The following is an 18,603-nucleotide window of genomic DNA, read 5'->3' on the forward strand; positions in this document are numbered from 1 at the left end:
GGATGTCTTTTAACTTATACCTGCTATTCTTTCACACAGAGACAGTGCTTTGCTGGATTTCCTCTTAAGAGCTTTTCCTTACCTGTTATGCTGTTAAACCCATTGTTTACTCCTTGCGTTAATCACTTGATCTGGTCTTTCTTACTTTTGGATTGTTTTTAATTTCTGGACTTTGCTTCTTAATGAAAGGTAGTGATTTGAAATATATGTCCTCTTTTTTATTTAGTAGTTCTAGTTTGGTGGAGGTTTATCATCCTAACGGTTAGGCCCATCCCTTATGGATGGCTACACATGGGAAATGAATGGCCTTATTCAGCCCTTAGTGTGTGGCCTATTGTCTTGCCAGGGAGACAGAGGATGACCATCGCTGTGACCCAGCGGATCCACTGCACACAGACTGCTGGGTCAAAAGTTATTGGTGGCAGAGTCAGCCAAGATTCCTCTGCCTTAAAATGAGCAGTTTTCCAGACTTTAAATATAGTAGCATGTTGGGGGTGGGGGGGGGGAGGGGGGGGGTACCGATTTACAGCATTCATTTCCCTCCTAGCCAAATTCTAAATAATGTAATTAGGTTATTTTTCTGGAAAGTAGATTTTAAAGTTTGTTTGGTGTTATCTCATAGGGAGAAAACTCCTCATCAATTATCCGCTGATGACACATTACACAGCCAAACATTTGTGTTCAGACTATCGTTTTTCCTAATCCCATTCAATCCAAAAACCAAGCTTTGCACACTAAGAATGCAAAGAGGGCATCACAACAGAACATTTATCTTGTAATTATTTTTGGGTCTGTTCATGTTGTTTCTTGTTGCTTGTGCACTATTCTTCAGTTGGATATTTTGGCATCTGCCTGGCGGTCTTTGGGATTTCATCTGGCATTCAGCATCAGGGCAGATTTGCCTGTGGGTCAGGCTCATTTGAGGAAGCTGTTTTAGGTAGGACTTTCATCTGAGGTCACATGTGGATTCTTGGTTCCAACACAAACGTCTCATTTCAGAAAGAATCTCTTACTCGGTTATTTTGCCTTTTTGATATTAGTTCTCTTATAGAATTACACATATTTGCTGAGATATTATGGTTAGGAGTTGCCACTTGACTGAATCTAAAAGGTCGAGGCAATATTCGAAGCCCTTTCCACATCATGCAAACATCTTTCAATCACTTGATCCTAAAATGTAATGTTTATAGATGAACATACCAAATTTAATGAGAATTATGTGTATGCAATATGATTGAGTGCTGGAAGTTCCTTGCAGCTAACATTATACTTCTTGAAATGCTAAGCTGATGTCAAATTGCTGCCTATATGATTAACATAATACCTTTTTAAATTAAGGTTTTCACTTTCTAGATCTCATGTCCAAGGGGCTTCCTCACTTTTCTTTTGCAGTGGAATCTAGGGATTTACGTGGTAACTTAAAATGTTTTTGAAAACCCTTACGTAGAATGGACTCTTCCAAAATCATTTCTTCTTTTTTTGTTTTGCGCTTTAGGGGAGGTGCTGCATTGTGCCTTAATGCTCAGGGAAGAAGAAATGGGGAAGCAGTTGTTAGGTTTGTAAGCGAAGAGCATCGCAAACTGGCACTGCAGCGGCACAAGCATCATATGGGCAACCGCTACATCGAGGTATGAACTTCACATTTTACCACAGCTATTTAAAAAGAGGAGGTCTTGGCTGTTTTACGAATTTTAAATGAGTAACTTCCTTTTCAGGTATTCAAAGCAACTGGAGAAGATTTCCTCAAAGTAGCAGGAGGTAATATTCTTATGCTAATTTGTGCCAAGAGATTCTCAGTGATTGCACTGTGGAAGAGATTTGCTGTTTCTGCGATGAGCTCTTATGTCTGCCTTGCGACCTTTGATTGGGCCATCAGAAATTAGTCCAATGCCCATCTTTGTATGTCTTGATTTGGCACCATTGCTTTTTTCACAAGTGGTCACAAATGAACTGATGCGTTGGCATAATAGTTGGATTTGTTGTTCGTGTTAAAAACACACATGGACCATTTCTAAAGCAGGTTTACCAAAAAAGACTAGATTAATGAGGTTTATTTAAAAGTAATCTGGTTTGGATGACCTCTCACATTAGTGAGGTAGACCGAATGTAGGCTTAAAATGTTTACACATCAAATTTTCTAAACTGTTGAAAATTTATGAAATTTAAGTAACAAAGGACATTTGTGTATCCTGCACTTCTCAACCTCAACACATCTTTCACCAATGACTATTGCACCAATTTTCCTGGTTAACCCTCTTAAGCAGCTTGGATGTTCTATTCATTTCTCCCCTTTGTTCAATTCCTTAGTAATTGACTAGAGCAACACAAACCAGAGAGTTCCCCTGCTCTCAGCCACCACTCGCCCTCAAGAGCTACTTACGGATTCCCTCCTTTTTACTTTTTTAGGCCGAGCCTGGGCAGCACATGCGCTGCTCTGCGAGGCACGCTGTATTCGAGAATGGACTTGAAGCCCCACCCACTCTCTGCCCATATTTGTCATTGGCTTGTGTCCTTTTCCTTCGTAAATGCCAGTTTCTGATTCGTTAATAGGGTTGTTAGTCCCTCCTTAACACCGCCTTGTCTTCATTTTTAACCTCCCATGAAGACTGGCCCTTTTAGTTCGATTGCTACATGGTACGTCCTTCTGCAGGCACAATATGCTTTCCTGCAACTTTCAGCATGCCATGCACGCTTTCAGTTTCCCACTGGCGGTCACTTCTTTGGAATGGAATAGTTCTTGCATTTACAAGAGTTTGAGCTATTAGCATTGTAAATGACAATGCCTTTTATTTGTGTTAATGATCAAAATAGATAAATAAAAGACATTGTCATTTACTATGCCAGTAGCTTGAACTCTTGCAAATGCGAGACCTATTGCTTTGCAAATGCTTGCTTTTCTTGCGCTACCTCAACCGACTCCTAAAGATTTAGTTAATTAACGTTTTATGTAGCTGGAACCAGCTGAAGGTGCTTCCAGTCCCTTTAGAAATATACATTAATACATCCAAGTTACAAAAAAGTAATTACTCGTACATGCATATACATTTATAACAAAGTAGTACATTTTCAGTACTCACATAATCTGAAGGGCTCACTCAACTCGTTAGTTACGAATAAAACAAGTATTGGCAAAGCCAATAGGTCTGGTTTTGACTGCCACAGATTTGGCTCTGTCAATATTTGTTTTGTCATGGTTTTTGGGCGTCCTGGCATTCATCAAAGTAACCAGAAGAAACTGATTTTGGTCTATAGGAGTAGAATAAATATGTTTTAAGTGACTTCCTGAATCAGAAAAGGTCAGGATTTTGTCTCGGGTAAGGAGGGAGAGTGTCCCAATGTTTGTTCAGTTGCTGGGATTCAAAAAGAGCGGCAGCCTTCACGTTTAGAGTAACATTGCTTAGCCTATCAAAGCAGGATGGGTGCAAGGTTTTGTTTGGTTGGTAGGTAAACAAATTAGACAGAAAGTAACTGATCCCACACAATGAAATGCCTGATGAACAGGGCAAAGGGATTTAGAGAGAACTTTGCGCTCGATGGTCAGTAAGTGTAATTGGCATCTATAGAGTGTGGTGTTCTTTCTGTCCATGATGAAAAGTTTGCCTGTAGCTCATTTATGAATCTGCTGAAGCCTGTGGATCAATTTCTTAGGCGCACCAGGGAACATGCCATTACAGTAACAAGCCTCAACATAATTGTGGACTGGTAGACTATTTTGCAAGTGTTTAGAGGCGGTAGAGGGGATATAACCTTTATTAACCTGCAGGTGAGGCATTTGTCCAGCCAAACATTAGGGCTCTTAGCACCTGGCCGTAGTGGACCCTAGGTTTTATGGCAGCTGATTGTGTGACCAGGCTCCAATAGAACAGCATAGGACTGCTCTCTTGCCCCTATTTAATTTCATGGTGGTTTTGTTCATCTCGGAAGCAACGTCAGTGAGGCAATTTTTAAACTCCTCTTTGCCTCAGTGGGCCATCCAAACTGGTGATAAGCTGCATGTCTTCTGCCTAGATTGTGACGGTGAAATCATACGACCTGATTATGTGGGCCCTGTGTATTACATTTGGCCTTAAAGTATATCCCTGTGAGTGCCCTTGCCTTATGTATATGGATCAATCAATCAATCAGGATTTATAAAGCGTGGCTAATCACCCAATAGGGTATCCAGGTGCAGAGTAGCATCATGAAATCTTAACTGGTTGGGATCTGTCATGTAAGAAAGACTTTGGTTTCTAGCCTGTAAGCAAGTCCTGTAAGCATGAGCTGGGCCTCGGATGTCAATCTCATGTAGATGAATCTGCAAGGTATCATGAGAGACGATCACGAAAACAGCATAGAGGCCAAGAAGAGTGAGAGCCACACTACTCCCATCCTTCAGAATCCAGCAACCTTAATCTGGGTTGACTCTATACTTTAGAGCAGAGGTCTTCAAACTTTTTTTACTCTGAGCCCCCCCTAAGCAAAATGTTTTGAGGTCGGGCCCCCCTCCAAAACTTTATGGAAACGATTGGGGGAACGGGAGGGACATGGCTGTGTGCAGGGAGCGGGGCTTGTGAGATGATTTCAGGAATACTTTTTCGATAGCTTATGAACTGCACCAAATATGAGACTTATAAAACAGCAAATGCATCAAACAGACACAGATATCCCAAATAAACTACTCCCCATAATTGGGGTGTTATGAGCCCCTCATACTCTTTGACCCCAATGCAACAATACCTGCTGCACTAATGATAACTGCAGTACTGAGTAGCAGGCTATCTCCTCTGCCTCTTTTACCGCGTCCCCACCATGATGGATCATCACCTCTGTCCTAATGCTTGAACGAACAATAGGCTCCGATGCCCCTTTTTTTAAAGGTAGACAGTCACACTTGTGATGCAGTGGGCCCCCAAATTCCTGGCCACAGGTTCTGCTGCATCTGCTCCTTTATGATAACCAGCAGTGGCCACTTACACACTTGGCAGCAGTACTAGCTTCACTAATGAATGACCCTTTAAAAAAAAAAAAACACTTATATTGTCACCTTCTTTGGGTATCTCTCTGAAGAAGCGGTCTCTGGCCATTTGTAAACATAAAAATGAGTCTGCATACAGTGCTCCTTATTCTGGGCTTTCTCTTTGACAATATCTTTGAACCTCGCTCCTTTCCTAGACCATTTCTGTAAGGCCCCAAGGATCGAGAGGATTAGGGCTCTGCATCTGAATGCAACCCTGCTGGGCTTCTACCTGCCACCCCATGGACCCGGCTTTCACAAAACCTCCCCTGAATGGTAATACTGACTTTGAGATGCCTGTGCCTGAAACGAAGTGTGTGGCGGTAGTGCAGAAAGTTAAAAAAGAATCTGGCCTTCTTACCAGCCATGGATTGAGTCACTTAAAGCCAGGGCCACTAGAATTATGAGTTTCTGCAGCAGCAGCTTTTTCAACATAATTATCAGTTTAGTGCATTTGCTACATGTTCCGGAGCAGTGGAAGGCCCTTTGCAAAGATTGACTGGTAATCTTGTAGTTGCTTTCTACTGTATTTCGGTGTTAAACTGGTAATAATGAGGTGAAATATTTCCCTTGACAGCGTTACCGTGAGTTAAAATGACAAAATAATGAAGTAATGCTAACCCCACAATGTGGCGCATTATGCCACATAATTTACCTTTTCTTGACGCATAATTTAGTCAAACCTTCCACATTATGTTGCCCTCTTCTGCTGAATAATTCCAGTGGATCTGCTTTAAGCTTTATGGTGGCAAAGATCTATTCTTTTTAAGATGTAATGTAAAGGAGTTGTCAGCTGGGATCTGGAATAGTGGAGACACTTTTACTAAAATGTATATTTTGTAATAACTTGTTTTATCTCAATCACTGCATCATTTTGCAGCAGCCTAGCTTGGAGTATGTAAATACTGTTTTAAAATAACGACTTACATATTCACAGTGCTTTCTGCTACGGTCTGGGACCTCATTGCACTATAAACAGGGCCATTGGAATTATGCGGCAGGAGAAGGCCAAATTATGCAGCATGGTTAACAATTCTGCAGCAAGCAAAGGCGAAATATGCTGCATACTTTGTGATAGCATTACTGCACTATTTTGCTATTTTTACACTTGTTAACATTGTCCTGGCCTTTATTGCCCCTCATAAGTACAACATTAACACCCACATATAGGAATAAGCAACAGAAAGGTGGCCAGTCTACCTTTAGAAAGGGCCTTCCACTGCGAGGTAAAATGTGTTGCTGCATTTTTTAATCTGCAATTTATGCTGCAGATGATGGATTATGTGGCAAATGCGGGAAAACTCTAACTATGTGCTGAGAGTGCAGGGTGAGTATGAAAGTGAAGGGTGAGAATGAGCAGTGAGTTGTCTGAATGCAGGGTGAATTCCCAGATACTTGAAGTTAATCAGCATGTTATTGATGTGGTATAGGGTTTCAGATATAAATTAAACTATGCTATTATGGAATTAATCAGGGAATCCAGTGTAAAATAAATAATGTGCTAATCCCGCAACAAACTTCCAGTTGTCTGATTTGGGTTGCCAGCTCATTATTTTGATGTTGCAGACATTACAAAAATAAACATTCACCTAAACCCCTATTTTCAGCACTTATCTGTGCGTACTTTTAAAAGCAAATATAAAACACTTTTAAATGTGTTCTAGGGCTGACTGAATGATTCATGACTGGAAATAAAAGAAACAGACAGAAAGTCACTTTACAAATGAATACATACTTTTTTATTTAAAGACCCTATTTAGTGTCAAAGCAAGGTCTTTGCAGGCTCTTTAAACATACAAGGCTGGCATTTTTTCTATTGGCAACCCTTTTTGTACTCCTTTTCATGAAATACATTTTCTCACTACAGCAGTACATTTATAATACAACTAGCAGCCCGCCCCAGCGTTGCCTGGGGCAGAAGGTGGCTGGGGGCAGCATTTCCGGATTGCAGCAGCGTTGCCCGGGGCAGAAGGGGGCTGGGGGCAACATTTCATGCTTGGGTGCACTCCCGCCCCGGCCCCCGCCCGCCCCGACATTGCCCAGACCGCCTCTCGCCTCCCGCTTCGCTTTGCCTTTGCCTTACCCTGTCCGCCCGACATTGCCCAGACCGCCTCCCCCTCTCCTGCCTTTGCCTTACCTGAGCCGCCGCTCTTCCCCGCGCTACGGACTTAACCGCCACTCCTCGCTGCTCGTCACCGCTCATCCCCGCCTGTCGTCATCACGCACGTTGCGAACATCGCTAGGTCGCGGCCAGCGCTATGTCGCGGACGGCGCTACTTTTAGGGGACTACTTTGTTTTTAAAGTTTCATTTTTTAATTTACGTTTTTATTTTATTTTATGCAGCCTATGTCCATCTACACACCCTGAGGATTACAACAATGTATTGGGTGTGTGGATTGGCGCTGTGGTTCCCGAGTTTACCTTGCCAAAAGGTTTCTGTTCTCTCTTTATAATAGTAGTATAGATTGTCAGGAATAGGCAGAGTCGGGCCCAGGAAAAAGAAAAAAAACTAAGCTTTGGTAACCAGTTCCTGAAGGTATTTAAATGGTCTTTAAAGATCTGTGAAATACTCTGTTGTGCTGGAGTCTTAATAAGACTCCAGACAATGCCCAGTGGAGCCCCCACTGACCTCTGGCCCCACAGCAACTCGGCTTCGGAGTAAATGAAGACAGCCTGGAAATACAGCAAATAAACATCGCTGCACCTCCAGGCGTCTTAATTTAATGTGCTAGCAGAGGCCTTTGGGCCCCCCTGGGAACCCATCCACGCCCCCCCAGGGGGGCGCGCCCCACAGTTTGAAGAACTGTGCTTTAGAGTGTACGAACATCGAGCTGGGTCAAGTATGGAATTAGAATCCAAGAAAGAGGGGATAAAAGAATGTACATATTCCTCCAATACCTTAATGGGAACCATTAGAAAAGCAATTGGGCTGTAGTTGCCAGTAGAACAGGAACTAAGGTGGGATTTTTTAAGATGGGAGAAACAATGGCATGCTTCCAGGATGACGGCGCCATAGATGAAAAGGCGTTTCATAATTCAGTACCTGGATGTAAAATTATTAAATTGATTATTGGAGCATTTGAGTCCAAAAATTAGCCAGACAGTCATTCAAAGTATGCTAATCATATGGGTTTTTGGTGCAAAAAATGTCAAGGCCTGAATTAAGGTACCCTGACTAAATTTGATCTGTGCTCTCTACCTGTGGTCTCTTCCTTACAGGCATAATTGTCTTTTTGTTATCCATTCGTCCCCGTTACATCTGTATAAGATAGTTGTCTGCCAAGGGGAAAGGGTTAGTCGCCCAACTATTAGACAAGGCGCAGAAAAGGTCCAGCGTGTAACTTTTGACATCTGTGGGCTTGGTGACAAAATATGGTAAGCTTAATATTTGACAGTCATTTATAATGTTAGTTATTAGGGGAGTCAACCCAGCCATTAAAATCTTAAACAATTATTAAGTTGGTGTTTGAGAGTAATATTGGAGCAAGAAACTCTTAATGGATGTGAACTAAAACATTAATTAGGCATTGGTTCAATACATTAAAATACCATAGTAGATTGAAGTGTGTGTAACAAAGAACAGAGTAGTGCAGCAGCATTGAAAGCATCTAAGGTGAAGTTATGTATGTATATAAACTGTAGATGCAAACCCCCCTCCCCCAATTCTACAGTATTATGGTCTGTATGTAAAACTCTGTAACCATCAGGAAAAGCAGTGGTCAGGTCAGCGTTAAAGGACTCTTTGAACTAGGTTTCTGTGAAAAACAGGATGTTAATATCAGAGCTCCCAAGTATATTGTGTATCTCCTAGTTTTTTTTACTGACCTGTCATATCCATTGGGATTGTCGGTCTCTTTGCGTTGATTAATCTAAAGCACGGATGGATACTGATTGAATTCCAAGAGTTGTTGCTTTGTGATTTAGATTTGGGGAGTCTCTGGGATTAAACTGGTAACATGGCTGGTGCTGAGCATGATCTATGTGCAGACTGGTACAGACAGGCTTCCCTTTGGTGTGAAGCAGGTGCCCCCTGTGTGCACCTGAGGCACTGCGGGCAGCAACCCCTTCAGTATAGCCCAGTTTCTTTGCACATGTTCTGAGCTGAAAGAAATACTAGACTGCGGTCCATAATGCAGTTAAGAAATGTCCATTGCTATAATTAAAAGCCAGGTAGAAATAACAACAATATCCGAGTTATCAGTTAGAACAAGGAAAAAAAGTAAGAGTTTCTAAAATAGTTACTATTCCTATCTAGTTAAGGAAATTGTCCGCAACTTATATCCAGATCTTCAAATAGCTGCGAGTGGTCACTCCTTGCAGCAAGTAAACAACAAACAAAAAAGTGTCCGATACTGTGTGATCAAATCTAAAATGGTGGAAGACAAGCAGGGCAAAATGTCCATTAATGAAGTAAATCTAAAGCGAATTATAAACATAATGTTCAAATGTATTCAATGCTTCCTTTGTGGCCAATATGACTCCATATGATATTTTATGACCAGAGTTTTTGGAGAGCCATATGTGTGCCTGCCGCAGAACACATTGGATGCAACCATGCGTGGTTGCATACCAGTCCACCGCTCGCAGCCAGCAGCAGCAAGTCAAAAGCCTAGGCTCGGATGAGGGCGCAGAACTCTGCTTGCTAACTCCATACCCCTGCTAACCTAAGGATGAATGCTGGATTAGTTTACCATTTTCCTCTTTTTTGAATGTCCAGCAAACTGCCAGGACATTAGGCGGAAACGCTATCTGCTATGCTTTCATTGTCACCGACCGCCTGGTGCGGAGTGGAGCAGCTGGATGCAGCAGAAGAGGTCCAGCATAAGCCTCCGCTTTAGCTACAGCTTCAGTACCATGCTTGTGCAAAGGGGGCTGTTGCAGGGGTAAATGCTGCAACCGTATCTGCCTACCTTGGGGAGCCAGGGAAGGCTAGATGTGCGGCAGTGCAGTAGTGCAGTTTTGCTGGGAATTGGGAAAGTTGTTGGCGAGTTCTGAAGGTGATTTAGGACCTTTACACTTTGGCAGATGCTAGTATGGGATTTGGATTTATTGCGTCAAATAGTTCTATTTGACCTAGGCTTTTTTCCTGTAGTTATATCCAGCTTATATACAAGGCAAAGCGATACAAAAGGAGATGATGGACGGAGCCTTTGAGCAAATCAAACACTCACCTCCAGTCAACTGATCTGGGTTTAATCCATCACCATTCTTTAACTCACTCCACCACCCCAGTTCAGACATGGCCATATGCAAATCAGTCTGACCCTGTGCCTCATGGGAACAGTCCAGCCCGAACTGCCAAAGCCATGTCTTCCCTGGACCGGAAACAAGCATCCTGGGACCGGTTTCTGGCATTTCAGCCGTCATCAGCCAGGCTAGCTTGAATCCAGTGGCAAAGTGAGCAAGGAACTCGCGCCTGAGCATACCTTGCCAACTTAGGGCGAACAAAGCGATACTAAAGGGGATGACGGACGGAGCGTTTGAGCAAATCAAACACTCACCCCAAGTAAACTGTTTGTTTCCAGTCCAGGGAAGTCATGGCTTGGCAGTTCGGGCTGGACTGTTTCCATGAGGCACAGAATCAGACTGATTTGCATATGGCTGAACTGGGGTAGCGGAGTGAGCTAAAGGCCTAAGGCCTGTTCACAAGCTCTCCTCTCCACCCTGAGATGGCCACAGGGCATTTTTAATGTGGCTGTGTCGCTCATGGCCAGAGGAAACCTTAAGACTTGGGCCGAAGCATCTCTCCGCTTTAGATGCCAGCTGTGCTTCTGATGAATGCAGTGTGGTGCCCGGGCAGCTGTTGCAATCTCCCTGGTTGGAACACTTGGCCTGAGCGGTGAATCAGATGGGGCTGGATATCTAGGAGATGCGTCCGAGTTTACTGTAAGGTCCGGAAGAAACGTTGCTGCTGACGAATGCTGCGGACTGGCTGAGGAGGTGTGAGTGGCACAGAGTGGCACCGCAACAGCGTTTTGTCTGTGGGCTCTTGGCACAAATATGTGGCGAACCCGCATCGAAGACTCATTCAAGTAAGGAAAGAATAGTTGTATTGTCCCAGCAGAGCCCACACATTAACCCAACTCCCAGCAAGTCAATAGCGATCAAATGTAGGATGCGAATAACGCTCAAGCCACGTCCACAGACCACACTGCAGGCGCGTATTATGAAAGAGACCAAATAAGTGTACAGCTGCAGAATGTGACGAATGGCCCTTAAGTCCCTCATCTCTCACAGACACTCATTGACTGGATGGGGGGTCTGGAAGAGTTGGGGCCGCCAGAAGGGTTGGGACTCCCTTGCCCCGCTGCGGCTAGAGGCGTCTGCGTTACTTTCCTCCTTCCTTGCACTTTGCATGGAGAATTGCCATATCAACCCATCTCACCGTTCCTTGACACATCATGCCCTGCTGAACACTGCACACGAACCCAGATGCCAGGCAGGCCTTTGTAAGGTAATGCTGAGGCTGGACAGATTGGCGATGCTTGCACAACCGCTTCACCATTGACCAGTAGAACAGGAGTGCTCGCACATTATCGGAGCTCTGCAATGTGTTTGTTGCTTAGTGAAACCCAGTAAGCGCTGTGGAAAATGGATATATTTGAACAGTTTGGTAAAGTGCATGCATGTTTGGACAGTTGTAATGTTACCCACTGAAACGTCTGCTGGAAACAAACATCTTGATAGGCCAACAGAGGACATCTACTGAAAGAACATTTTGAATTCCAGATACACCAACAGCACAAAACATACAGCCTAATTGGGCTAATTTCCGGACTGCCACAATATAATGAAGCAAACTGGGTGTGTAATGGTAGAATTAACAAGACCGCATCCACAGCTGAAGTACCCTTTTAGACTCTCTACTTCTTGGTGAATCGAAGCGCTCTGAAGAGCATCTGTCGTTGCTAGGCAACGCTAAACACCCCCTAACGAGGGCCCGCTCTTTTCTAGGAGCTAATGAAGCACGAACCACACTACTTGTGAAGGACCGTCCGGACCCCTTCAGTGCGCGCACAGGGCGGGAAGGCTGCTGCATGTCCCGCAGCTGACCTTGTCCTTCAAGGTTTTCAATATTGATGCTCTGTCACTCACGCACACCAGCACTTATACCGCCCCTGGTGTCTGGGGAACGGTGCACACAACAAACGACCAACTCTGCCCCTCTGGTCGAGTGAAGAGTGCATGCATCTGTTAATTCACCGCATGTGTCTGTGGAAAGGATCAGTGAGGCCTCAACAGCTTCTAAAGGCAGCTATAGGAATATATCGCCTGAGGCCGTATAATAAAATATATTCAGTGTTTTAAAGTCTGTTTAGTTTTTCTTTGCATCAACATAACAATTACATTATTTTCTAAAGTTTTATTGTACATGGTGTCTCTATAGTTTTCCTAACGTGCATTCATATTCCCAATGTAGTTTTTAAAATTTTATTTTAGTGGGAATTGCCACATTAACTGAAGGTTATGAAGGGCTTTCTAATAGTAAAGGGGGGAAAGCCCCAGGCCCGGATGGGGTTCCCATTGACTTACTAAAAGCTGAACCGAATTTGTGGGCTCCTATTTTGGTGAGGATTTTTAACTGTGCGGCAGATGGCAATTTTCCTCCTTCCTGGGGCCAATCAGTTATAATTCCCCTATTCAAGAAAGGTAGCAAATCTGAGGCCTCCAATTACCGGCCGATCTCTTTGCTGGACGCCTCAGTAAAGGTCATGAGCAGGATTCTGCTCAAAAGGTTAGAAACCTGGGCAACTGATTCGAATATTTTAACAAAAGTGCAATATGGCTTCCGGAAAGGTATGGGCACTCTGGAGCAATGTGTAAATTTGGACCTTATCATTAACAAATATACTGTAGCCAAAAAGGGCAATCTTTTTTTCTGTTTTGCTGACTTGAGCAGCGCGTTTGATTTAGTTAATCATGCTATTCTTTGGGAGGTTTTGCTAGAGTCAGGGGCACCGAAGGAAATTGTCCACTTTTTAGCCAGGCTTTATGAAAAACTCTCTTGCAAGGTCCGTTATGGCGCCCTAGGCGAATGCACCCCATTCCTCAAAGTCTCAAGGGGAATTCGCCAGGGATGAGTTTTGGCCCCTCTTTTATTTTCCCTTTTTATTAATTGTGTTGATCGTACCTTGGTTGATATTCCAGCGGACGCCCCTTCGATTGGAGGTAAACCCGTCCCACTTTTACTATACGCGGAAGACGCTGTTCTTTTATCCCGCACCCAGATCGGCCTACAGCGCCTAATCAATAGTTTTATGCTGTTTATCCAAAATAGGAGGCTCTGTGTGAACAAATCCAAGACCTATGTTATGTCATGCGGGCAGGCTGCAAACAAATTGAAGCATAGCTTTTTCTTGGATAGTGATAAAATGACACACGTAAAATCTTTCTGCTATTTGGGAATTACGTACACCAATAATGGGTCATGGACTTCTGAGTTTTCGACAATATCAGTTTGAAAATGTTGCGGACCACCAGCAGTATATTTCGATTTGCATCTAAACTTGGATCGAGAAGCATTCCAGATATGATCAATATATACAACATCCGCTGTGTTTCTTCCGCACTATATGGGGCGGGTGTGTGGGGCCATAGTGAAGGTCCTTCTCTCCAAATTGATGAAAATAAGTTTTTAAAGAGACTGTTATGTGTCCCTTCTTCTGCCTCTGTACAATTAATTCACGATGAGGTAGGGATCGAGTTTGTATCTGACTTAGCAGCCGTTCGGCCACTCTTATTGTGGCGTTCTATTTGGGCTAAGCCAGAGACTCGATTCACTCAAGAGATTATTCTTGATTGTATAGGTTTGGACCACTCGTCACGTATACAGTGGCTGAGATACATTCAATTCTGGTATAAACTTTTATTTGATATTGATGTCTTTCTTGATCCAGAACTGGCAGTCGCTATTCCCAAAAAAAGAAATCAAGCAAACGTTTTTAAATTTTAAAAAGACTGAGCGAGACAAAGTGCACGGTAAGTTAGCCACCGTGAAGTTCTATAAGGAACTGAATTTAATTCCGGGGCTCCAATCCTACCTTGTGAACGTGTCTCGTTCCTCCCACCAATTTGTATTAACCCGAGTCAGATTGGGCATCGTACATCACCTTGTTGCGTTCCCAAACCAGAAAGTCAGATCTGAGACCCCCTGCCCGTGCGACAAAACTTCACGTCAGAGCTGTTGCCATTTTTTACTTTTTTGTAAATTTTACCTCTTTCTAAGGGTAAAATACCTTAAGCCTATTTTTATAAAATATAACATCCGATCTTCAAAGACTGCTTTGATATTATTATCCTCTTTGGAGAATGTGGATATTTGCTTTTTTGTGGCCACTTTTATTTTGAAATGTACAGCTGCCAGGAAAAGTATAGTGTTGTAATAATCTTATACATACCTGTCTGTACATAAACGATTTGTATATGTTGTATATAAAACATTTTAACTTTGTACTATGCCCGTTTTACGCCCTTTGAGATGTACAGCTGCCAGGAAATGTATAGTGCTGCTATTATTTTTATACATTCGTGTCTGTACATAAATGTTTCTGTAAATGCCGAATTATTATCCATGTATTATGCTTACAGTATGTATTGTATGGTCCTTCTTCATACATCAAATTTATCCTCCCGTGCCCATTCGAGCCGTTCGGACCCTTGTTTTAATGTACAGCTGCCAGGAAATATCACTTGGTGTGACAAATATATTGTTTTTCCTGTCTGTACACATATGATTTTTTTGTGTAACTTTTATATTGCTTATATCTCTAAACCATTAACTGTTGCCCACTAACTGTTTGTACATCTTTCCTATCTCTTTTTTATGCACTATCCATGTGCACATTTTGAGCCATTTTTGTATATATAAGGAATTGTATTTTAATGTTTGCTTGTATGATTTGTACTTTCAAATCTAATAAAAGCTTATGAATTGAATTGAACTGAAAGTAGTATTGGTTGGTTTATTTTGTTTGAAATGGAGAACAGTCCCAAGCACATCATTACCTAACAGAAATATTGTTAAATTTAAGAAGCCTGAATGTAACTTACCGCACATGCTTTCTGTAAATAGAAAGCTAATTGGATTCATGCATTCAGTTCTCCATCTGCAGTCGGGTGTGACTAGTCTCACTTGGGCCTCCCATTAAGTTGTCATCACACTAATGGCGAACAGGGATGCCTTTGCCTCGTAGAGTATAGGCGTTCAAGGATCTAGTCTTTGAGGAGTACCCCTCTGTCTTGTTGAAATTGGTAAGCCATGGGCTGGCTGAGTGAATTGGCCTCAGAAATTTTGAATGTAACTTACCGCACATGCTTTCTGTAAATAGAAAGCTAATTGGATTCATGCATTCAGTTCTCCATCTGCAGTCGGGTGTGACTAGTCTCACTTGGGCCTCCCATTAAGTTGTCATCACACTAATGGCGAACAGGGATGCCTTTGCCTCGTAGAGTATAGGCGTTCAAGGATCTAGTCTTTGAGGAGTACCCCTCTGTCTTGTTGAAATTGGTAAGCCATGGGCTGGCTGAGTGAATTGGCCTCAGAAATAACTTCTGGAAAGGCTCCGTAAATGGGGCGTCCTGATTCCACTTTTTTTTATTTGTAATAAAGCATCTTGAGTTTTGTTGTAAACTTTAAATCTGAATTTGTCTGAGGCGTAGCTCAGTCGAAGAGATTCAGGGCGTGTAAATCTCAAATTTCCCAACTATAAAATAGTACAGTGGAGGGGTGAGATGACCGAAGTTTGGGACGGACTGTTCCCATGAGGAACAGGGTCAGTACTGATTTGCTTAGGTAGGCCTCTGTCTAGAGTTGCACAGTGGGCAAAAAACGATGGACTGGAATGCTACCCCCTGCGATTTTCAATGGTTAGACTATTTGCAAACATTCGGCACATCACCTTTTGGATTTGAATGCCAATAGTGTGCCTGCTAACTTGAGACTGGCACAGCTTTCCAATCCACCTACTGCCAATCTTTATGAATTCTACAAAGTACCACATTTTCACCCATTCAGGGAGTATTTCCATGTGTGCAGATTTACAGTTTTTTTGGTACACCGGCCACTATATACATTAACGTTTTCGCTCCAAAAAAATGAACAAGTTGAATGCTGTTAGCAAACTGGGAACAACACTAAAAACCTAAAAAGGCACAGCAGATCTGACTAAGGGTCACTAGACCCAAGTACCAAGCCAAGAATGCATTTGGGGAGTGTCTCAACCCCAAAACCCGAGTGTTGCTATGCCCCTGCCCATCCATCTTGGGCCTGGTAGTTCTCCCTGGGAACTCATGACTAGGCTCACATAAAACGCAACGGCCTGGAGTCCATCCCCTGAGATGACGTATTTTCACTGAACACATTCTTTTTCATCTCTTCTACGAGGAGCTTTGATGATGGTTGTCAAATTGGTGCATGTAGGCTGGGCTTCATGTTTCTAGGCCTCTCCATTAACCAGCCATTTTTATCAAGTGACTAAGAGCACCATATACTAGGCCTGAGTTACAAATAGACGTGGGCGCACCAGCAAATTAATAGGGTGACACGAGTGAGAGCTGATGCAAGGCTTGGCTCTGAGAGTCCATGCACGAACCAAGCCAGGAAAATGTTTGTCCTGTATATAGTGCAACAAACATAATGTAAAAAGATGATACATTGTCTTCAACATTCAAAAAAGTGTATTTCTTCAGCAGGCGGAAGAGTTTAACCTAGTACATCAGATTATATACCTGCATAGATAGACCTTTATTAAAAATTATAGTTTTTAAACATGAACTTAGAAGCCTTAATGCACGCAGCCTGAAGAACAATGGCATAAGTGAAGTTAGAGGCAAGCCAGTAGTCACGTAAACCTTAAACATGGACTAGGTTCTTATTATAGATGGAGCAACATCATATTCTATTAAATTGGACATAAGAGGTGCTTGTGCAAGTCAAGTTATGAACTCAAGTATTTAATAGTGCTCTCCCATGCGATAATGACGAAACGGGAGGCTCTGGTAAATAAATATTTGCCTAGGATCATAATTTGGACAAGCAGGGAAGCCGAAATTGATTCCAAATTATCTGCTTTCCCACTTTGAAATTCAGCCACCAGATGTGTTATCTCTCTCTCTCTCTCCTGTTTTTATATCAAAGGTCAATGTTTTGTCTTTTATTCTTGGCAGAAAATCTGACACAGACATAGCAGATCCAACCCAGGGCCACCAGACCCAACTACCAAGCTAAGAATGCATTTATTTGTGGGGTGTCACATCCCAAACACCCACCTGAAGCGACACCCTTGAAAACAGTTCACTGCGTAGTGAAATTGTCTGATGTTCAAATTCTGCCGGTTGTACTTGCACTCCAGGCTTTCAGTTCAGCGATAGGATCATGGAGTGTTCATTTGTAATAGAACATCGGACATCACCCAGTGTGTACATTGCCATGGTAAAGTATACCCACAAGTTAACTGCCCTTTGTAGTCCCAATCCTGATGTCCCCTATGTGTACCAATTTACACTGTCTCCTCTTTAGCTTATCCCAGTTTGCAAAGTTCTAGGTACGCTCCGCAAATCTTGTGCAACTTCCTAGGACATCCTCAACTGGCATGCACTGCTACACTCAATATTGTCTCCACTCATCCATTGTGAACGGGGATGAGTTACCTCATTTCTGTCAATTTTTCTCTTCCCCACAATAAGGTCTTGGTTATCAAATGCTTTCTGATATCTCTTGACATCCTCTGTGTCCCATGTGCTCATTTATAAAACCTGTGCCTCTTTCGACAACGGTAGCCCCGTTGTAGCCTCCATTTCAGCAAACACCCTCCTCTAGTACTAACCGGCCTGATTGTATGTATAGAGATTTCAAACCACATGCTTCCGACACACATCATTGATTGATCTTCTAAAAGATTGCATGTGAACCATTGTGCAGTATACATGATGTCGTAGATTTCATTGGATTAGCTGGAAACTTGATGTGGGCGACACCTCACTTGGATACACAAGAGTCTTGTCCCAGAAACCATTGTCTGTTTCTGCAAGATTCTTCAATCATATATTCCAGCGCGGAGTCCCATAGTGTGTTCTCTATCTGTTCCACATCTGTCATACTCAACCTAAGTGAACAGCTCAGTTGTATACATTTATATCTTTGTGAGTTGTACAGGGAATATTCTGCTTGTTCAAATGACAGTATACCCTTCAAATTCCGCACATCTCCCATTGTGGATACACCAATGGTGCCCTAATAGATTTTCTGAGGTGTCCTTAGTATTGAAATCCAGACATTACAATTGTTTTTAGTCATGAGGGGATTGTGATTTCCTGAGACTCCCAGGCAGTCGAGACAAGGCCAGGATATGACCCTGTGTTTGCCAGTTCAAAGTTCGGCAGCTCTAGCCGTTAAGCCGTATCTCCTTCAGTTGAAGCTGCGATGATGTTCCATAGCTTGCCTTTCAACTTGGCTGCTGGCTATGCCATGAGGCATTATTACATCTCGACTCGACTTTAATAGGTTATTATAGTTAAGCAGCTATGTAATTTTCTTATTGCAGGGAACTAGAGACTGTAATTTAGAATACGAAAACCAGTTTTTATACTGGGATTATAGCCTCCCATGTAT

General features: G+C 42.8%; 1 protein-coding gene across 3 annotated transcripts in view; it reads left to right on the forward strand.

Moving 5' to 3' along the window:
• Positions 1 to 18,603, forward strand: part of ESRP1 (epithelial splicing regulatory protein 1) — a 384,375-nt gene that overhangs the window by 169,444 nt on the left and 196,328 nt on the right. For all 3 annotated transcript variants that reach the window (XM_086966011.1, XM_086966012.1, XM_086966013.1), the window contains exons 8-9: positions 1,496 to 1,628; positions 1,716 to 1,758. In XM_086966011.1, coding sequence (XP_086822137.1) covers positions 1,496 to 1,628; positions 1,716 to 1,758 — 176 coding nt within the window. The remainder of the gene's footprint in view (positions 1 to 1,495; positions 1,629 to 1,715; positions 1,759 to 18,603) is intronic.

The sequence above is a fragment of the Lissotriton vulgaris genome, chromosome 4_1 (assembly GCF_964263255.1).
Source record: "Lissotriton vulgaris chromosome 4_1, aLisVul1.2, whole genome shotgun sequence".
Taxonomy (NCBI): Eukaryota; Metazoa; Chordata; class Amphibia; order Caudata; family Salamandridae; genus Lissotriton; species Lissotriton vulgaris.